The sequence below is a fragment of the Fragaria vesca genome, linkage group LG5, assembly GCF_000184155.1.
Source record: "Fragaria vesca subsp. vesca linkage group LG5, FraVesHawaii_1.0, whole genome shotgun sequence".
NCBI classification, from domain to species: Eukaryota; Viridiplantae; Streptophyta; class Magnoliopsida; order Rosales; family Rosaceae; genus Fragaria; species Fragaria vesca.
In genome coordinates this window covers 19,951,014-19,974,299 of record NC_020495.1, presented here as the reverse complement: position 1 = coordinate 19,974,299, position 23,286 = coordinate 19,951,014, and the positions used below count along the sequence as shown (strand labels likewise).

At 36.1% G+C, this 23,286-nt stretch overlaps 2 protein-coding genes and 1 pseudogene across 2 annotated transcripts in view; 1 reads left to right on the top strand and 2 right to left on the bottom strand.

Moving 5' to 3' along the window:
- The window catches only part of LOC101305473 (MOB kinase activator-like 1-like), a 5,095-nt gene extending 1,722 nt beyond the window's left edge, over window positions 1–3,373 (bottom strand). Inside the window, exons 1-4 of the mRNA XM_004300104.1 lie at window positions 3,266–3,373; window positions 2,158–2,206; window positions 1,548–1,656; window positions 869–962 (exon numbers count right to left, since the gene is read on the bottom strand). Coding sequence (XP_004300152.1) covers window positions 869–962; window positions 1,548–1,656; window positions 2,158–2,206; window positions 3,266–3,288 — 275 coding nt within the window. The 5' untranslated portion in view covers window positions 3,289–3,373. The remainder of the gene's footprint in view (window positions 1–868; window positions 963–1,547; window positions 1,657–2,157; window positions 2,207–3,265) is intronic.
- A 1,166-nt stretch (window positions 3,374–4,539) lies between these two features.
- LOC101305178 lies at window positions 4,540–9,081 on the bottom strand. The gene is made up of 6 exons (XM_004300103.1): window positions 8,927–9,081; window positions 8,299–8,541; window positions 8,156–8,207; window positions 6,405–6,463; window positions 5,612–5,657; window positions 4,540–5,238 (listed from the first exon to the last, which is right to left on the bottom strand). Exons 2-6 carry the CDS (start codon window positions 8,416–8,418, stop codon window positions 5,108–5,110), a joined length of 408 nt encoding a protein of 135 aa, XP_004300151.1. The 5' UTR covers window positions 8,419–8,541; window positions 8,927–9,081; the 3' UTR covers window positions 4,540–5,107.
- Window positions 9,082–13,173: 4,092 nt separating this feature from the next.
- On the top strand, window positions 13,174–16,552 carry LOC101310231 (annotated as a pseudogene).
- Window positions 16,553–23,286: the final 6,734 nt, after the last annotated feature.

The following is a 23,286-nucleotide window of genomic DNA, read 5'->3' as shown; positions in this document are numbered from 1 at the left end:
TTTTTTTTTTTTAACTTTTTCATTTAAGACGATGATTCTGGTGAGAGGACAGCGGTTGGGCTCACTAGGAAGCAATGGGTTTTCATAAATAAATTGGAGATTAAAACCCATGGTAGAAGAACCAATGAACCATACAGGGTTTTGGGATTTTGGGTTTTTTTGGTCTTGCTCATCTATTTTATATTTAAAAGAGTTTGCAAAGTTGCTGCAGCTTTTTCTAGTTTCAGAGATAGAAGGAGGAAGCAAGAGAAGGACGAATTTATCCTTTGAAGTTTAACGGTAGAGACACCAAATAACAGAAAAAATAACGGCATGTATCGATTTTGGGTCATAATTACAACTTCATGTACTGTTTTGATTTTCTCAAAAGATAATGTACTAGTCTTTAGAGTGGACCATAATTGGTGTACTGTTTTTGAAATTTTCCCAAAGTGAATTAATCAATCAACAAAGTAGTCTAAGCAACAGGAAAAAGAACTTGGAAGAAAAATTACTATTTCACAATTTCACTGAAAAACACATGAAGATTTGCTGACAAAATATTACATGTGATTTTGCATATGCAAATGAGAGGACCTTGATGCTTCTGTTGTTGTATCTTATGTATTACTATTGAGCATCTTTCTCCTATCATAGTAGTAATGAATAATTGTATAAACAAACACCTCAGCAGCAACAGAAAGCCAGTAAAATTTCCAGATGTTCTTCACAGATAAACCTTCTAATAGATAATAGGTGCCAGAATTACTTGACAAATACGCTTTGAGAAAGAAGTTGGAGTACATAAAATACAACAAAAGCTAACGCAATTAAACTACCAGAAAGTAACACCAAAGAAACAAAATAACTTTGTAACTGATTGCCATACTTGGGGCCTGCAGTCATTGTTGGACAATTCTCTGGGGTGCAGAACTCTGTGAGGGTACCAAACAACAAATTGACTTGATTGAAGAAATCCACAGCTGAAATACAAAGGTAACCACATTTCAGATATAAACCAGAAAATAGTTAAAGGGGTACTTGAACTTTTTGTCTTCGTTTACTTTGTTGTTCACTTGAACCTTCAATATTTTTCCTACTCACCTCTAACCTCTTCCACTACTTACTGACCAAGAAACATCTAAAAACTGTTTGAAATATATCTAGGCGACAGTTCTGCAACTATATAATAGAAACATCATATTCTATAATCTCCAATCTTTAGTGGCACCTTCTGTGGTATAAGACATAAAAGCATCAGTTTCTTTAATTTACCACATTTATCCTACCAGGTTATCCCTTCAACTTCTCAATGCCTCTCCCCCAATTTGAGTAAAACTTCTTAAAATAAACAACAATCTCCTGCTTAATCAGATCTCGATCACTACTCTTCTCCTACCTCAAACAACAGTTTCTCTTCCCATTTGCTGCTGTATGAAAATAACTAGTATAAGTTTTACCATCTCTGGCCTATGTCTCCAACATAGTTCCCCTCGAATACTAGTTCATAAAACCAACAGACTAACAAATTAAAAGGCAATTGAAAATATGATGAAAAAGAGATATACTGTTGACAGCAAGCCACTCATTTAAATCCTCTCCAGTTGGAAGTTTTACTGCTTCTCTTAGGTTCCCACTGCCTAGTGTTGCATCAATGTGCTTTCTCAGCTGAGCCCCCTGCATCAAGATAAAGTATACATTAATATAATCACTTAATTAAACCTATCTTGTAGTAGAAATCCAAAAAGGTCGATACATAGTCCATTACAAAAGGAGCTCATTAAATTTCAGCTGGAAACTGAAAATAGAAAATTAAACAGAAGTGACTCGAAAAGACGATGGCCATCTTGCAAATCAATTATAACAAAACAGTTTTTGCTCCATTTCCTAAAGATTATTTGTTCATCTATAGATTCTCAAAGATGAACCATGGGAAGACCGACATTGTTTAAAAAGATTGCATCAGAATAAACCTATCACTTCATTCAGAAAACATGATGAATGAACTGCAAAATGAGTTAATAAACAATTTTAAAGTACAAAATATTGCATCTCTAACATACACATATGGCAAAGATACATCTAGATGTCACCATTAAAAGTTTAAAGCCAATCAGCAAGTTCAAACAATCATACAACATATGACTAGCTTTATAAGTTAACTTAAAGGAATACAACCTTACTCCCAGAAGGGGCGCTCTTTTTTGGCCGGAATGTCCTCTGGTTCCTGCATCAATAGCAGACTTAAGTTGGACTAGAATTTCAAAAGTGCATATAATACAATAATAATGAAAAAACAAAAGTGCACGCATCTATGTAGAAGGAAACCACAGAAATAGAGGAAGTCTAAAAAGTCATATTTTCAAATTATGAGCCAAGAGGCTCAGACAAACATGAAATTATCATCCCCTCAATCTTTATTTCTAAATCAGGTGGAATGTTTCCCAAGTACTCAAGTCACTTATCTATCAATTCCTTCTACACTTTAAGCTGCCTTGATCAGGATTCAGAAAACAAATCCCCTATGACTCCAATTTCCAACTCATACCTAGTACCTACATGAATGCGGCAATATATTCTCTAAATAGGATAACAACCAAGTAAACTCCCCCACCTCCTGATAATCTAGATTCCTCCTAAACCAAAGTCCCAACTCAAGGGATAAGAAGACGAATTACACAATCTAGCTAAAAGCTTCATCCTAGTCTTTTGCATAACGAAATCGTATATAAAGGAGCCACATGCAACACCATTCTTTTACGCACTCAATGTCAATCTCATGTCCACTGAAATATAACTCTTAAAAGAAAACATTTATTCTTCTCCATGGGTTCCAAACACGGACCAAATCATCCTTTTGAAGAATAAGGCACTATGTCATACACAACCCACGATGTGCAACCTACTGCCAATACTTGTTTGCCATTTTCGTATGCAAAAGATCAGTCACCTTTCTGATCCGAAACTAGACTCAAATTAATTCATAACATAGGAACTGTGATTCATGGCATCCAATGACTCGAATAGGTGAAGTAGTAATCAATCGTTTATGATTTAAATTCAACATTTACATCTTAAAGAACAAGAAAGTCAAAGGCACATGAAAATCACTCATTTCACAGATCTAAAGATGAAACCTTTATCCACTAATCACAACAAAGAGAGGAAAAGACAGAAACTTTGGATCATATCATGCAAAACCAAATTCATTTCTTATTGCCAGGAATGAAAGAAGGAAGCGAAGCGAGAATAACAAATAGAGATTGAGAAGGTTAGAGTGAAGGACCTGCCCAGACCGAAGAGACTCATCGTGGTTTCGAGAGAGAGAGAGAGAGAGAGAGAGAGAGAGAGAGAGAGAGAGAGAGACGAAGGATTGATGTGCTCGGGGTCTTTCTGAGTTGGGGCTCCAATGGAAGAAAAGAGAGAGACAGACCTCCCTAACTTTTTGTAAAGAGTATTTTATTTGAGATTCCTTCCTTTTTGTTTTCTTCTTTCTCCTGTATCGCTGGATTTTTTTTACCTTTTTACTAGTCTTAATTGAAATTAAATTGTCACACAGTGTAACAAAAGTCGTGAAAAAGCTGTAACCAAACAAAACAAAAGTCGTGAAAAAGAACAAATTTTGTGTTCTCGTACATACACTTGAAATTAAATGTAAGTGTGAGTGACCACAAAATCTTTGGTGGTTTGATGGTCGTTTTAGTGAATGTTTTAGATTACATTGTTTTACCGTGTGTCTCTGTCGTTGCAAGGAAGTAAAAATATATCATTCAATATCAAGCTTTCTTATGTAGAGATAGAGTTTTAAAACACAAATGCAAAATTCAAGTACAAAACTCATAAGTATTTAGTTAACCGCGACTTAAATTCCTTCGTTTGGATGTCTACGAATGAATGTTGGATACGTTCATAATTTGTCTCATGACTCTCATCTAAAATCTTTTACGGGTAACAAAAACCAAATAAGATAAAAACATAGCACGATCGAAAAAGAAAAAAAGTACAACAAGCATATATTTTTAGATAACTTCTAAAAACTTCCCTGATGCTTATTTCAATTATTATTATTTTGTGATACAAATCATTATTGCAATAATGTATTTGATGGTACCATGCTCATTGGCATGTTGTGCCGAAAAGAGACCACGTATGCTTTGCGTATAAAGCTCATCATAGACTCCAATTCCTATAAGATAAAAGTAACACCAACACACCTGGTATGAAAATTACCTCACATATGTATGATGGAAACAATTTCATACATTCAAATGTGGAAACGAGGCAGTGAGGCTCGCAATCTCGTTGGCCAAAGTGTTTGGAGGTGTAGTTAGTTAGATGACAGAATTGGGAAAATCTGAGTCAGCGAGGAAACCCAGCAGAGTGGAGACGTTAAGAAACAAACCTTTTAGCATGATAGTATCAGTATCTCTCAAAATATAGCTTTAGTTATCTACTTGTGTATAACTGAATCTAGTTTAGCTCAGAAATGCTTTTTGACATTTTCAGACACCAATTTATGCATGGCCAGTAGAGTTCACGGTTTAAACATCTCCAATCTTTCCACAAACGCTCTTTCTTGTATCTAGAGGAAATGTATGTAGCAGAGAGATGCAATAAGTACCCGAAACATAACATTGCATTACATGAATAAGAAACCTATCAGCTAAAACGAAACGGATCTAGTAATCTAATTAAATTGAAAACCCAAATGATATCTACTGATGAGTACGAGTGATGTTTGAAAGTAAATTTGGAGCCTACAAAGTCACTGATTGCCAGGAAACAAGGGACTTTGGCCACACCAGTCTTCATAGCACGAGTACAAACCAGTGATGAGCGAATACCTAAATTAGCAAAATCGTGGTAGTATGGAACTGTACGATCCTAGAAAAAAATAACTGAACCCAGGTCATTACCAACATGACATGTTGCAGGAAACATATATTTATTTATAGCATAAATAAGTAGGCTCATATCACTATATATAAGAACTTTAACATCGTAAGCAACTCTCTTTGACCAAACCCGTGCTGCCAGAAACTCAGACAACATGGCTGATGCTGGACAATTGCTCAGGTCAGAGCCTAATGCTTCCCTCATGTGCACAAGCACACACAAAGACTCTGGATCATAGAGTAGAGGAGCTTCTGGACTTGTGCATCTTCTCATCTTGAGAAGTCGCAGGAGGCAACGAGGATGATGAGACAACTGCATGATAAGATGATGAAGAAAGTTGCGCCATAGCTGGAATTGCACCACCTGTATATTTTCAAAATGAAATTACTGCCATATAGTCGACGAAAATGCATGATGAACGTAAGGATGTAATCAAATCGGATACGGAACTGATTTGATGGGACATTCACATGTTTCTAATTTGAGGTACTACTCACAATTCAGAGTGGTAAGTGAGTAAGACTCTAAGGAGGCTAAACTAAGCAGACTGGAGTGAAATTTAAACCTTTTACCACACAGATACCATAATAATTTCAAAATCAAAGTTCATTTTGATTACATGAAAATAACTCAACCAACAAATTTTACATCCATAACTATGGATGGAAAACTGAAAAGTGAAAAATAATCAGAGCAGACCAATTATTATCATTATAAATAAAGAATGATAACTAACCTGCCAAACCTGCACAGGCTGAAGAGAATACAATCACTGGTGGAGCCTTCAGTTGCAAAAGAAATTTATGTTATTCACCTTATAAAGTACATGGTAAAAATTCAGAGCATACCAATAACACAATAAAAATGAAAATAAAAAACAAATATAAACACTTGCCCTCTACAGCTTCAGGCTTGTACAGACACAGCATATCCATGCATATGGAGACATCCAAAATTGAATTCATCCTCTAATTGCTAGAATAAAGGCTAGGGAAAGTATAATCAATTTTCACTTCTTTTCAGCAATAAAGGCTAGGGAAAGACTGAGTTGTCACAATTTTTCTTGGCGAATTTCGTTCTTTGTAGAAATTTGGTACCTAAATCAAGGCAGACAAGAAACCTATAGAAGTCTTTGAGTGCCTTACTAATTGAACACTGAATTACTCTTTCAGTTCAAAAACGTAGTGTCTACAAGTAAAGTTGATGCACAATTGCATAGTACGAGTTTGTACCAGATACAACAACCTACAAACTTCAGTACCTTCAAGCTACATTATTGTTCTTTTGTTCAATAATTGATTAACTTTGATCCTCAATGTATAGTTCTAAGCTTAGATCAAAGAAATCAGAAAATTGTCATGTGGGTACACACAGTTTGAACCCTACATGTCATATATTTCTCCCTGACATTCAAATTCACAAATTTCCTTGACATTCTGAAGTTTCAATTTCCCATTTTGATATTTATGAATGAACATTTTCATATGTAAAGGACATTTCTAAGATAGTAAAAGTATTGCAAAACTTACACCAATGAAAAAATGTAACCACATAGGTCCTTTTACCCGTCTCTGAACAATAGGCATCACTGCACCCAAAAACAAACAATAAAGATAAAATCCGTTACTAGCATTTCTCAAAAATCTCACTACCAACACCTGAGAACAAAGATATCACTATCTAGCACACAAAAGATCAAGTGCCAAAGGTTAGCATGCATGCATGCACACAGCGACATATATGTATCATGTATCTTAGGATGAGTTCAATAGATGGAAATGTAGAAAAGTGATAAGAGACGCATATGCTATTATCTTTTCATCTTGCTGGGTGCAAAAACACTGTATGCACTGCCCTTCTTCACTTTTACTTTACTACTATGAATACAAGAGATTTTCTGTTGTCACACCCTAAAACTCAGCTGGTACTGAGTTGAGAATTATGAGGTGGAGTGAGCTACCCTGTTTGTGTTCATAAGCTTTATTCTGGTTCACTTGCCCTAGTCACAATTGATTAATACATAAACAGAAAAAGAATAGAAATAATCTCTATAAAATGAGAGCAGTGGGAAGATTGTAGTTCACCTCCTTATCAAATGTTGTCCTCAAAATTCTAAAATCCAGTACTATGTCATAGTCTCATAAAGCCTTTTCCCAATACATGAATCCCGACACCCCTTAATTTCCAAAGTCCTAGACAAGCAATGACTAAAACCTCGTAGCCCGAATTTGTGATGTTCCCCCTTGGATCTAGTATCAATTTCTAAAGTTAAAGACTCTAAATACATGCTTGACTAACATGGTTTCTAATTTTTGTAGTATCACGTTTCACCCTTCGAGAATATAGCAACCTAACAAAAGAATTTTGTTGAATTCATGAGAACCCTTCTGATAGACAATAAAGGTTGTGCATCAACTATGGATTCATCAAATATCTCACATTTGTAGAAAGCCTAGATGTCATATGCATGGGCGACCAGAAAATCAGCAATCATAAGTTGAAACTGGTAGTTTTACTAGCCATTTACCTTGCTAATACTGAAACTTAACTACACTGCCCTGTACTCCTCCCCTAGCTAATATAACTCCAAATGTTAGATATCATCTATCCTTAAAAGTCTCATATCGCCTTAAGAAGAAACCGTTATCTCTTAAGAGGTTGAATGCCATTACCATCAGACGGTAGTCCAAATGTGCACTATTGACCATTTACTCCCAAAAGTGTGCTTGTCATCATTGATTTGACAAGCTCGCCCTAGGGGTGGCTTTTACAACTTTTGGTTGAAGCCTTGCTTAGGAGTAATCCATAAGTAGTCAGATTTTGATGTTGTTCTAACTTATGTTTAAGCCATTCTACAGAATCCACACAGTTTCATATGTTCTTTAAACAAACAACTGGCAAAATAACATTCTTCTGAGATTGCTATGCTGTCATACCAATCATGGGATCTTCTTTCCTTCCACAGTCAAAATCATCAAAACAACCATTCTTTTACCGGATGTAGAGCCACTAGTTCCCTTATCTAACTAGTAACATATTCACTATTTTCTTTTTGCCAAGGAAATGATCTTAGTTGGATCAATCCTTATCCATTTTGAATTATTTTTTTTAAGTCAGGCTAAGAAAAGAAATTATTTCCCACAGCTTCTACCATCCCGGAAAGCTTATAAGAGTTTCATGGTGTTAAAGAAAATCAAATGACATTTTAAAAAACAAAAATATAACCATGCACAAACTACATAGAGAAAGCAAGAGAAGCAAATATCAAATAGATTATTACCATAATTAAATCCATAAAAAGCACTTGCTGTACCACCAACAGCAGAGCCAATCTACATCATGATAATCAGTAGTCCAAATATCAGTGTAAGAAAATCAAAATTTCAAAATAGAGTGAGAAGTGGGTAAAAGAAGAAATGATACCATAGAGAAGCTATCCCTGATAAGAGGCGGAACTGTCCAGGCACTAGTTTCCATCTCCTTAGAAAGAGGACCGGCACAATGAGGACATCTAATATCAGTTTTAGGAGTGGAACCAGCCATCCCCTTTAACTCAGGGTAAATTCTTGAGAAGAAACCTTGATTTTACTGAGGTATGGTATAATTTAACAGGCAGTTTGGGATCGCAGTCTAACGTACTAGTATCTACAGGTGCTTATATTAGGGCTGCAGAACGACAGAAAGGTTTCAGTAGCGAGCTTTCAGGCACCAGATGTTAGCAGTAAAAGCATGTCTAATCTGTCAATTTATACCCTTGAGCTTCAAAAACCGAATTACAAAATGAAGATGAAAACTTTCTGTTGCATTTCGAACCGATTTAAGATGCGAAACAACACATAGCAACCCATCAGAGAATCCATGACTTTTTTCAAGATCAATCTCTCATCTGAAAACTATGAGCTTTATCCTTTCTAATCAAAATTGGGATTCATAGTCACAAATCGAACTAATCACATTTTTTTTTTTTTGGATAATTGAACTAATCACATATACACAGATAAAGCAACACAGTGAAATTGAAGACGGAAACGAAAAACCAACTTCACCGTACCACAAAAAGAGGAGAAGAAGTTCAGGTAAGTTGAGACTTCGGTCGCGGAGGAGGAGGACGGCGTCGCCGGGATGAGGTAGTTCAGAATTTTGGGGATTACGGATTTGAACTATAAGTAGAGATACAGGGAGGAAGAGAGAAATTTTGGTTACTGAAATGATTTTTAACCTTATTTTTCTTATTTCTAACCAAAATGAGAGTGAATTAGACCGTGGGGGTGTTGGTTAATTAAATTCCTGTTTAGCGGCTATTACCATCACACTAAATATTTTATACCCCATATTTTAATTTTAAACTAAATATTTTAATATTAACTCTATAATCAAGATTTTTTATTAAAATATAATATTAAACTAAAATCAATAAAATCTAAACAACAACAATTCTCTAAATATTTACATCAGAAAAAAAAAAAAAACAATTCACTACAATTCGTTGTTTAGATTTTGTTAAATTGAGGAAACTAAAAGAAAGAAAATAAAAACCAAATTTTCTCAAAATTTTAAAGACAGAATTAAAACGTCAAAGGTAAAAAATAAGAAGTGGGGTGAACTGAGCATTTAGTGGGGTGGAAATAGCCGCACCCTAACCTAAATCCCTTCTTTCTGTCACACCTCAATTTTCAAAAATTTAGGCATGATAAATCTCAAAATAACACTCTTAAAATCTGCTCAACAACTTTCAAACTACACTCAAATGTTGGAAATGTAAATATCAACAAAGCTCAACAACGGAGTTAAATATTACATCTCTTTAATTACATTAACTTCAAAAGTCTAGTAAAATAACTACGCTCACATGAGCTTAAAAACAAACTGCATAATAAACAAATAAATGTATATCATCTAAAACCCAACTATTATGCCTCTGTCTCAACCCTGCTGATCATCACCTGCAGGTCTAACCCCTACACCATGAATTGGTGTACCGGGTTGTAAAACAACAAATCAGGTAAGTTAAAAAACTCGTATGAATAATTCCCAAAATCAACTCAACATTTTCAACAACCAATAAAATACATGAAACCATATAAGAACAATATTAAAACCACATAACCAACACTTTACAAATATACATGTACCCATGAGTCCCAGATACCAATAAGGTATCACCAATAATCTACAACAAACACATGTACCCATGGGTCCCAGATACTAATAAGTACCTCCCATGACCTACACCGACAGACGGACTAGAGCTCTATTCCTAACAGTAACCAATCATTCGGCCAAAGGCTTGGAACCCAGTTTGACTATCCAATATCAAATCACAAAATAATAATAACATCATAACCGTAACCAATCACCCGATTAAAGGCTTGGAACCCGGTTTGACTATCTAAACAATAAATCACAATAAAGTAGAATCATCATAACCGTAACCAATCACCCGATTAAAGGCTTGGAACCCGGTTTGACTATCTAAACAACGAATCACAATATAATAATATCATCATCAACAACACAAAGAGCACATCATAAAAAATTATATCCTTCCACATAGATATATTTATATGAACAAACATAGATATTCCCACAAGACTAATCTATCAATAACAAAAAACATTATGATCACAAGAACCTTAAAAATAATCATATAATAGGAAAACTTTTTTTATCTTACCTATGAGCCGTTGGCGATCAAGCTCATATATTTTAAAATAAATAATAGCATATTATTTAATTCAACATCATCATCAAATGACCATAATAATTCGGTCCAATTGTGAACCTTGGTGAGATTTACTCACAAAGCTAAAATACTTCCGCTGCGTCTTCAACAACAACACAAGAGCCAAGCTCAAAATTGATTCCACAAGTTCCTAAATAACACAAAGTCATCCTTAGTAACTACTCAACAAAAGATCAAAACACCCTTTACCAAACCTTAGCCTAAAGGTTGCCCAAAGGAGGACAATCCTTCCTCCGAGACCTCCCAATTGGTCGTTGGACACTCAACAACCTATCCATGCTACCTCCAAGTTCAACTTCCAAAGTTTACAACTTAACAAACCTCATACAAGCCTAATATTAAACTTAATGTCCTAACATGCAATCCTTACTCAAACCTAGAATTTCCACCTTTCAACATGCTCACAACAACAAGAGCTAGCAAACTAAAGCCACAAACACTGCCGGACGCGCTGGCACGCGGCGGCGAGTGAGCCCCACGCGTCTCCACCAACTTCAAAATTTGGGGAAACTCATAACATGAAACTTGTAGATTGGAGCAAGGTGAGCAACTTTAATACCTGAGGTTTTAACCAATATGGCCGGAATCAGCCGGAAAACACCTCGAAACACCAACACGACCTCAAACTTCAAACTGCAAAGTTGGGGTTTAAAAGCTCAAAAACTTGATTCAATCTATGCCTAGCCACAACCAAAAGGAGGAGAGGACCAAAACTCACTTAAGGTTGCCCCTCGTCACCGCCATATATTACGGTTCCGATTGGTGACACAACAACGCTTTTTTCTGGCCAAGAGGTCAGTTTCTGGCGTGCAACGCCATGCAACACCTGCCCAGACTTGAAGGGGACCTCCGTGTGAGTCGAACGAGACCGACGGTGGTCAAAACGGTGGCCGGACGACAGAGTTAGCTCCGGTCAAAGTTGGGTGCGCGGGTGAGCTCGGGAGAGGAAGAGAGAGATTTGGTTTTAGGGTTTCCAAAAATAACTCCCACACATTTTTCTACTTATACACTTTCCAAAATCGAAAACTAACTTCATCTGACCGTAACTTTCTCATACGACATCCGTTTCACGCGTGCCGCATGTCTACGAACTCATATCAACAAACTTTACAACTTTCATGAAGGAAGTTTTCGAAAATACCTTACGGATAATAAAGTCAACTTTTGGCCACTCAAAACAAAGCACCTTAATATTTACTCCCGAAACTTCAACTTCGCATAAACAAATAAGAATTTCTAAAAATAATCCTTCATTAAATTCAGAAATCATACAAGGAAATTGATATGAAAATCTGGGGTATTACACTTTCTCTCTTTCAAACAAACAAAAAAACTAACTTGTCGACTCGTTAAATTCCTGGAAGTTAGAAATTATGATTTTAACCTAATCATTCGTCTAACGGCAATATTATTTCCATTAGCATTCATACGAAACATTAATTATTTTCACATTAGCATTGATCTTATACTAGAGGCCTTGGCCACATTTCTGTAGCCTAGTTCATAACTCAATTGAATCTATAGAGCTTTGTAGGTATGCAAGTTTTCATAACCGATTTGAACTATATAGAAGTAGAGATAAAGGGTGGAGAAATTTAGGAAAAAATGACTTTTTTTTTCCAACATGAAATTGATTATTAACCTTGTTTTTAATTTCTTTTGAAATCTGAAGAGAGAAATTTTGAAAAATGACTATATTTTGGTTACTGAATTGATTTTTAACCTTGTTTTTCTTACTCATTGATTTCTAACTAAAATAAGAGTGAATGAGACTGTGGGGTGTTGGTTAATTTATAAATTCATGTCTAAACGATAACCTAAATCTCTTCTTTCTCTCTTTCAAACAAACAAAAAAACTAGTTAACTCGTTAAATTCTTGGAAGTTGGAACTTATGATTTTATCCTAGTCATTCGACTAACTACAATATTATTTCCATTAGCATTCATTCCAAACATTAATTGTTTTCACTTTAGCATTGATCTTATAATAGAGGTCTTGGCTACATTTCTGTAGTCTAGTTCATAACTCAATTGAATCTACAGAGCTTTGTAGATATGCAAGTTTTCATAACCAATTTATTGAACTATATAGAAGTAGAGATAAAGGGTGGAGAAATTTATGAAAAAATGACTTTTTTTTTTGCCAACATGAAATGTATTTTAACCTTGTTTTTAATTTCTTTTGAAATCTGAAGAGAGAAACTGAATTGAGTTTTAACCTTGTTTTTCTTACTCATTAATTTCTAACTAAAATAAGAGTGAATGAGACTGTGGAGTGTTGGTTAATTTTTCAATTCCTGTCTAAATGATAACTTAAATCTCTTCTTTCTCTCTTTCAAACAAACAAAAAAACTAACTTGTTAACTCGTTAAATTCCTATAAGTTGGAACTTATGATTTTATCCTAATCATTCGTCAAACTGCAATATTATTTCCATTAGCATTCATTCCAAACATTAATTGTTTTCACTTTAGCGTTGATCTTATAATAGAGGCCTTGCCCATATTTCTGTAGCCTAGTTCAAAACTCAATTGAAACAACAAAGCTTTGTAGAAATGCAAGTTTTCATAACCGATTTATGGAAGCTTATATTGATGTTATGTTTCTTGGTGCCCTTGGAAGTGATAGATAAGAGGCCGAGTTATGTGAAAATAGGACCTCTGTTCACTTTCAATTCAGTTATTGGAAGGTCAGCGAAATCAACAATCCTAGCTGCAGTTGATGAAGTAAATTCTTATTCTAGTGTTCTGAAGGAGACTAAACTGAATATTATTTTCCATGATACAAATTGTAGTGGATTTCTTGGAGCTGTGGAAGGTATTTCCTTAAACTTAATTCATTTGTTTAATATTCTTATTCTTGATGTAAGCTCTGATTTTGATCCAGGTTAAAGCTGGGGTACTTGAAAATGCTAAGAAATCAGAGATTTGAAATTACCGATGTTAATTCAGGCTGTTTTCCTTGGTCAAAGTTACTATTTTGCTCTTGTATTTTTCTTATAATTGGCACATAGTAGGTTTTGAGAGTTTCATCCTGCTTAAACACTATATAGTTACCATAAATTTCTTGATACTCTGCTCATATGCAATTTTGAAACAAAGAGTTACGGTCATGTCTTCCACTCTTTCTCATTGCAGCTGATGCAAAAGGATGTAGTTGCTGTAATTGGCCCGGAATCTTCTGGACTAGCTCATGGGATTATATTAATGAGCCACGTACCACTTCATTGGAGGAACTGACCCCTCCCTTTCTGCTCCACAAAACCCGTATTTTGTTTGCACCATGCATAGTGATTATTTCCCAATGTATGCAATTGCTGATATGGTCAAGTATTTTGGATGGAGAAAACTAATTGCTATTTATGTAGATGACGATGGCAAAAACGAGATTTATGTACTAGGTGATGCCTTAGCAAAGAAGCGTTTCAAGATTGCTTACCACTAGGTAATGCCTTAGCAGTAGGTGATTCTTGTCTAAACGATAACCTAAATCTCTTCTTTCTCTCTTTCAAACAAACAAAAAAACTAACTTGTTAACTCGTTAAATTCCTGGAAGTTGGAACTTATGATTTTATCCTAATCATTCGTCAAACTGCAATATTATTTCCATTAGCATTCATTCCAAACATTAATTATTTTCACTTTAGAGTTGATCTTATAATAGAGGCCTTGCCCACATTTCTGTAGCCTAATTCAAAACTCAATTGAATCAACAAAGCTTTGTAGAAATGCAAGTTTTCATAACCGATTTATGGAAGCTTATATTGATGTTATGTTTCTTGGTCCGCTTGGAAGTGATAGATAAGAAGCCGAGTTATTTGAAAATAGGAGCTCTGTTCACTTTCAATTTAGCCATTGGAAGGTCAGCGAAATAAGCAATCCTAGTTGCAGTTGATGAAGTAAATTCTGATTCTGGTGTTCTGAAGGAGACTAAACTGAATATTATTTTCCATGATACAAAGTTACAAACTGTAGTGGATTTCTTGGAGCTGTGGAAGGTATTTCCTTAAACTTAATTCGTTTGTTTAATTTCTTATTCTAGATGTAAGCTTTGATTTTGATCCAGCTTAAAGCTGGGGTACTTGAAAATGCTAAGAAATCAGAGATTTGAAATTACCAATGTTAATTCAGGCCGTTTTCCTTGGTCAAAGATACTATTTTGCTCTTGTATTTTTCTTATAATTGGCACATAGTAGGTTTTGAGAGTTTCATCCTGCGTGATCACTATATAGTTACCATAAGTTTCTTGATCCTCTGCTCATCTGCAATTTTGAAACAAAGAGTTAGGGTCATGTCTTCCACTCTTTCTCATTGCAGCTTTGCAGCGCTGATGCAAAAGGATGTAGTTGTTGTAATTGGCCCAGAATCCTCTGGACTAGCTCATGGGATTATGTTAATGAGCTACGTGTATCACTTCATTCATTTGGAGGAACTGACCCCTCCCTTTCTGCTCCACACAACCCGTATTTTGTTTGCACCACGCGTAGTGATTATTTCCAAATGTATGCAATTGCTGATATGGTCGAGTATTTTGGATGGAGAAAAGTAATTGCTATTTATGTAGATGACGATTGTGGCAGAAACGAGATTTATGTACTAGGTGATGCCTTAGCAAAGAAGCGTTTCAAGATTGCTTACAAGGCAACCATCTCTCCTAAAGCCCCCTTAAGCGATATCGTGGACTTGTTGATGGGGGTAAACCTCATGGAATCTCGTGTGTACATTGTACATGTAAATCCTGACTGGTTTCTCAATTTTTTTGTTGCCAAGGATCTTGGAATGATGATTAGTGGCTATGTTTCGATTGCAATAAATTGGTTGGATACTAAGTTTGATTCATTAGTACCACCTGACCCTGACATGATGAATCTTATATGTGAGGTTGTTGCCATTCGTCATCATACCCCGGATACTGATCTCAAGAAGAATTTTGCATGTAAATGGAACAAACTAAAGTATGAAGGGAGTCTAGGCTTCAATTCTTATGCTTTCTATGCATATGACTCTGTTTGGTTAGCAGCTCGTGCCCTTGATGTTTCTCTCAATGAAAGAGGGACTGTATCTTTCTCCAATGACCAAAAGTTGAAAGGTAGAAATAGAAGGGCACACTGCTATCATCACTCTGAATATTTGCTGGAGGCCAACATTACATGCAGACAATTCTTAAGATGAACTTCATAGGTGTTAGCGGTCAGCTTTAGTTTGATCTTGATAAAAATTTAATCCATCTAGCTTATGATGTTCTGAACATTGGTTGAACGAGATATTGTAGAATCGGTTTTTGGTCAAACTCTATGAGTCTTTCAATCATGGAGCCAGAGAAGTTGTTCAATACTACTGGCAGCGCTCCAAAGCTTCAAGCTGTTGTATGGCCTGGTAAAACTATAGTCACACCTCGGGGATGGGTACTTCCCAACAAGGGCAAGCCACTACGTACTGTTGTGCCTGATCGAGTAAGTTACAAAGATTTTGTGTCTAAAGACCAGAGGCCTTCAAGGGTCAGAGGATATTGTATTGATGTATTTGAAGCTGCTATAAACCTATTGCCTTATGCTATGCTATATGCATATAAGTTATATGGAAGCGGCACGAGAAATCCCCAGTACAGTGATCTTGTGAATCTAGTTGCAATAAATGTGAGTATCTTGGTCCAATATTGAGCTTTTCAGTTACAGGTGGAAATGGTTACCTTTTTAGATAAATATGTCTGCTTAATGATTTTAACTTGTATATGTTATAGTTAGTTTCTATTTCTTGATAAAGTACTGTTAGAAGTGTATTATTCAATGACTAAATGGGATTGGTTTGGGATTTCTGGACTGCCGACTAATGCTCATTTCTTTTTTTGCAGGAATATGATGCAGTTGTTAGGGATATTATCATAATGAATAATATGACAAGAGAAGTTGTTCAATACTTCTGGTATTGGGAGTAGGAGGATGAGAGGAATAGCAGGAGGATGATGCTGCTGCAGAGGAGGCCATTAGGAGAAAAAGGATAGACAATTCTTGAATCTGAGACTATTGATACCATATAGAAGTTGTATTTTATTGAATTACAATAAAGTACAATCGATGGTATATATAGATACATCATGGTTTAGTAATCTAGTAATTATAATCTACATAGGATTTACAAATCATTCTAGAAGATTACGTCCTAATTGTGTTTGAGAAGGAATAGGTTTAATAATAATCATGTAAACTTGAATCTGTTGTTCACGATGATAACATAACATACGATACTCGCATAATTATTTTAGTCAAGGTGACAATTTAGTGAGGAAGAGTTCAACTTGGAATATCAATACGCCTATAACACCTCCAATTGGAATATGAAATTCAAATAAACATCATTTTTAAAAAGAAGATACAATTACAAAAGATCATTTAAACACTATGAAACCAAAGAATATCATAGCAAGGTAAAAACAATTTTATTCGAGAAGGCCAAGTTCAGCCACAAGCTTATAAAGAAATTTTGTACAATCAAGTTTTAGGAGATCAAAATGCCTATGTGGGACTGAAGGATAGAATTGTTGAGGCGAAAGCAAAGGATGAGGCACCTATAGATAAGAGAGAATCTGCCAAGCAAATTACGGCTAAACTTTTGGTTAATCTGTTGATTCACCCTTATCAACCCCTACGAATAACTACATGGCAAGAGTTTTTGTCTTCCAAAGAAGTTTCAAAACAAGTGCAAGCGACATATTTTGTTGGCCGAGAACCTAGTTGCAGATGAAGAAGTTAAAGTGGAAGAGGTATGTGAAAATGAAGTCGTTGATTTGCCGATCTTTATTGAATTTGATGAACCAAATATTGTTTTAATTGCTAAAGCCATATGTTCCACGATGCATATGAAGATGATGAGCCAAATTACAACTACAATGACCTTGAATTTGGGGGGCAAAGTGGTAAACAAACCATTGTGTAGTGAAACATGAAGTTCCTACACTTAGAAAGATGAATGTAAGAAGACACGGTCCACTGAAGTAAACTTGAAAGACGACGGTTAAGGTTTAGATACTATTTTATGTTTAGATAATCGGATAGTATTCAAGTTCACTTAATTTGTTTCAATACTATTTCATGAATTATGTAGGAGATCTTGGAGTCAATATTCATTCATGGATTTTAGAGATTATACTGTGATAATTGAATTTTTTCCTACAATAGTCCAACGTATGGTTAATCCATTGAAATCTTTCAATATTTGTGACCATCATAATTTACAACGAGCAAGAATAATATTGATAATTGATATGTTGACAAACGTGTAGGTTATATTACACAGAAAAAAGAACGCGCCGCACGCGCTTAGGAGAAAACTTAAACCAGAATTCTAGTTTTCTCTCCCAATCGAGCGCTACCGGCAGTTCTCGCTACTGCGTCTCTGGCCCCAGAGAGGATGTGTTGGTCCAAGCTACGTAGCTTGGCTATTTGGTAGAAGCTTGGTCCATGGTTGGAGGCTGGGTGCTGTTTCTTGAGGTACACATCGATTTATGATCTGTTTATTCTCGAATCATAAGAGATGGTGAGGTGTAGCGTTAGGAGGCTGCTTGTTGATGGTGGTGCTTGCGTCCTTAGCGTGACGGTTCTCGGGGTAGTCCGTGGCGGCGGCGGCAGGACGAGTGAGTGCATCGGCAGCGAGTCAGTATTCCTACACTGTATTTCCTTGCTGGTGTAAGGTAGTTTTGGGCCGGGTTTCTGCTTTAGGGCCTTATGTTTGGGTCGTTATCCTTTCTAGCCTTTCATGGTTTCTAGGGGTGTATCACCCAATCAAGTTATCTAGTCTGTCTAGGGGTTAGGCGAGCCCTAACACAAGGGCAAGGAGGTTTTGATTTCCTTCATCCTTTCCGTGGCAAGTGATGGAAGATTACTGTTGTTTAATTCTCGATTCTACTTAGTTGTACACCAATTAAGGTCCGCAGGCGACTGGTATTATCGCTACATGTGAATTAGATAGAAGTATTTGGAAATCTCTTGTAATAGGTATAAAATGAGGCATTTTACAATGAGGGCTAACTTTCATTTTGTTATTTCTTGTTACTAAATAGACTTATTGATCGTAAGTAGGTAAATTAATGTAAGCGCCTTCTGGCCGTAAATAAGTTAATAAAATTGTCTATTTTCTTTTTAAAAAAATATTGATAATTGATCAAAAGTATCTAGCTTCAGAAATCTCATATAACTCGAATTGCGGTTGAAATTGTTGACGGAAAGACGGTAACTGAGAAAATAAGAGTTGGTAAGTTTTGAAATTGGATGAAGAATAAGCGTTATTTGAAAGAAATGAGTCATTCACGGTCGTTGGAAAGAACAACCATTAAAAGTATAAAAGTGATGTTAGAAAATATATGGCTGCTCACAGTGGAGGGTAAGTGAAGAAGGTAGCTAGTATTTTTCTTATATCAGAGTGAAATTTTTTTGCTTAAGCTAGATTCATCTATAATCTAAGGTGTTTAAGACATATCTATGTATTAAGACATTAGAGCAAGTTCACTGGTGACAAAAAAATCCAACTCAAGTTAGATCCACATAAATAAAGTAACCCAGTCCAAAAATGCTTGTTTCCACCCATCAAAAAATTTTATGTGAGTATTGTAACCCAGATGAGTTTGGGTTAGATTTTATGTGAGTATAGTAACCCAATAATCTAACCCAGACCACTTAACTCCCCAGCCGCCACATCAGTGAAGGAGCCCAACGTGCCTGACATCAGGCAAGGCCAGTCTCTCTCTCTCTCTCTCTCTTTGTTGTTTCACTCGCCAATGACTCGCGTGAAGAGCACTGGGTCATATACATGCGCGTGAGGAGCACTCTTGGCTCTTGGAGAAGACATACAATGTAGTTAGGCCCCACTCACATCTTATTAAATGTGAAAATATAAAACAGTAAATGTAAAATATCAGATGTAGATGTAAAAACATGAATTTTAAACTCTGTTTCCTTATATCCCTTAACCAATTTAGATTGTGTGTTTTATTTTATTATGTTTGTATTTTCATTCTTACACAATTTCCATTAATTGTAAAAAAAATTTAGGCTTGGCTTGTCAATTAAATGTAGGGGTGGGCATAAAGCCCGTTGGAGATAAAAAGCTCGATCCGGACCGGCCGGCCCGACCGGACCGGGCTTTTTACCGGTCCCAACTATGTTTAGTGATGGTCCGGGCCGGGCCCATGTATAACCGGTCCGGGCTCGGGCCTTGTTTATGGAAATGAAAAAAAGCCCTAGAGCCCGACTAATATACATGTCATACTTTTATTAGATATTTCTAAGGATTTACGATAATAGAATGAGCTCAACCACACATGATTTGTGGTCAAAGACCTAAACTAAATTGAGAGGGTCAACTCTCTCAGTCAGTCAGTCTCGCTCTCGTTATTGCATTTCATTTCAGGTTATTGCATTTCATTTCAGGTTTCAGGTTATCAGGCCCGGTTCTTGCCGGTCTGGGCTTTTACCGGGCTCTAAAATTCTTGCGCCGGTCCGGGCTTTTTCCGGGCCCTGAATTTGAAACAATAAAATCCGGCCCGGTTGGAGTGTGTCCGGTCCGGGCCCGGGTCCTGTAAAATAGTGGCCGGGCCGGGCCCGTGCCCAGCCCTAATTAAATGTCAAGAAATAAAAAAAAGAAAAATTAATAAGTCATATTGTTTAAGTAATTACTATTTATTTACAACTAAAACAATTATTCACATTTAAAAACATTTTTTTAAAATTCAATAAACAGTCACTACCACGTGACAGCAATCTCACATTTCAAACGAGTGGAAACTGCTGCTCAGTTACAATGACCCAGAGTGACCCAGGTCACTGTGTGCAATTTAACCTAACGGATGAACTTGTTCTTAGATAGGTGGTAAAGTTACTTAATCAGTTGTGGAGGGGCCTAGTGGGTCCCTTGTCCTATTCTGTCTTTTGCAAGAAAATATTACATAAACATGTGCCCATATATGAATATTTTGTGCAGTTTAGTGTGGTGGTATGTTGACAAGTTTGTAACTACATAGTCTTGGATAAATAAAAAATCTATGTTCTAAAATGTCACACCCCGAATTTTGGATAAATAAAAAATCCAAATTCAAGGCATGATAACCAAAAAAGAAAAACAATCATTACAACAATATAGTTTTACAACTTGTGATAAATAATTTGAACAATGTAAAACCTCCCTCAAAACTCACAACAATCTAGAAAGTAAACAAAATGATTAAAGCATAACTGCCGCAGCCTCAACTCTGCTAGTCCTGACCTGCAAAATCAACCTCTACACCATGGATTGTTGCACCGGGTTATAAACAAATAACCCGGTAAGCTTTAAAAACTCGTATGAGTAAATCTAAATTAAAGGACTCAACCTAAACTCACATAAGGTAAAACCAGTAGTTCATGCATTAAAAATAAATTCAGGAAAACACTTACAAGCAAGAGAAATAAAAAGAAGTAACTAAGAAAACACGACAATTCAAAATCACTCAAAATCATAAATGAATCCTGCAAAAAATGTAGTTCAGGAATTCTATTAAAATCACACAATTAAGATTAAAGAATCTCTTGCGGATAAGCATAGTTCAGGAGATACTGAAAGCAAGGAATTTAAATGACAACACATAAGAACATCACACAATCATTTCTCTACTCTTACTTATGAGTTCGTCAACACTTAGTCATCCCCCATAAGTAACCAAACAAACGTGTACTCATGAGTTCGTCAACACTTAGTCATCCCCCATGAAGTACCGACAGATAGACTAGAGCTCTAAACTAACCGTAACCAATCACCCGGCTAAGGCTTGGTTCCCGGTTCACTGACACCACCACAAAGGCACACAATTAAAGTACACAATTAGCTCAACTTAGACAACACAACAATTACTCAACCAAATGACATATCTCAACACCTATTCACATGAGGTGTAATGTATCAACATCAATAGAACAAACACAAGTAACACCTCAATATAATATACATTTTCACATAGAGATATATGTACACACACATAGATATTCTCACAAGAATAATCTATCAAGAACTAACAATATTATGGTCACAAGAACCTTAAAAATAATCATTTAAATAGGAAAACTTGTTTTCTCTTACCTATGAGCCGTTAGCGATCAAGCTCATATGTTTTTAAAACAACAAAAGCATAATCTTTAAATCATCATCATCATCAAAATGACCATAAATAATTGGATCCCAAAGTGAACCTTGATGAAATTTACTCACCTAAATACTCCCATTGTGTCTTCACAAAAATACAAGGCCCAGCTCAAAATTAACTTCACAAGTTACCTAAATACTCCCATTAATAACCTTAGTAACCATTGTAATAAAGGATATCAAAACACTGTTAAACTAAACCTTAGCCCAAAGGAGTACAACCTTCTAAGGTCGTCGAACTTAACGACCCAATACAGCTGCCTTTAATCCTCAAATCCTAAACTCAAAACCTCTCACAAGTCTAAGATTAAACATAAAGTCCTAGCATGCAATCCTTGCTCAAAACCTAGAAATTCCACATCTCAACAAGCTTACAACAACATGAGCTAGCTAACCACAACAACCAAAACTACACACGCTGCCATGCGCCGCCACAGGTGACGGCGAGTGGGCCCCACATGCCACCAACGACTCACGAACCGAGTCATGGTTCATACACCAAACTCTTCAGCTCAACAAGCCCTACAATAGTCTCAACTATCACAAAGTCCAATTTTAACTATAGAAAGTGGAATTTACCTCTCAAGTAAAATGGGTGATTGAAACCCTAGAATTTCAAATCCTCAATTCACCCTCCACACTTCAAGTCGGTTCAATAGGCTTGGAGGGATTGATCCACGTCTCACAAGCTTCAAAAGCCCCCAAGAGTTGTCGCCGAAGGTGATCGGAATTAGGAGTTCCGACGAAGAGCCCAAAATGGTGCCACCGCTGCTTCCCGGCCTTGATGCACCTCCAATTGCTCGAATCTTGCTACCAAACCACCACAGACTTGTAGAGAATCAAGAGAGCTTTCCAACGGTACCTCATTTGCCCAAATCCAAGATCGGATGACCAAGATATGGCTGAAAAACGAAAGGAGCTTGGGAGGAGAAGAGAGGTGCGAGATTTTCATATTTGGAAGGTTTTGGTTTTCTGATTTTTCTATTTCTATTTATAGACAACTTCCAAAAAGTAGGAACTTCCGTTGACCATAACTTCTGCATACGAAGTCCGTTTAACGCGTGCCACGTGTCTACGAACTCGTATCGCGTCCTCTACAACTTTTGTGAATGAAGTTTCTCGAGAAACCCAACGAATAAAAAGTCAACTCTATAACCCTTAAAAAAAATAGAACCGTTTCGGGTAATTTATGCGTCTGAATCCTTCCGCTCTTCCTTCAAACCTCAAAAACACACTAACTTCTAACTTGAAAATTCCTAAATAATATTAGAAACTAATATCAAATTTTCAGGATATTACATAAAAGATTTAGACAAATAAGGACACACAACTCATGCCCACTCTAAAATAAAACAGAATTAAATTATTTGCTTTCATGAAATGACGAAAATACTGCCATTTTATTTAATAATTACGAAACTGTCATTAAATTAGGTAAAAAAAACTCTTTTTTTCTTTTTCTTTCTTTCTTATCTTCATCCCCTTTACTCTCTCTCTCTCTCT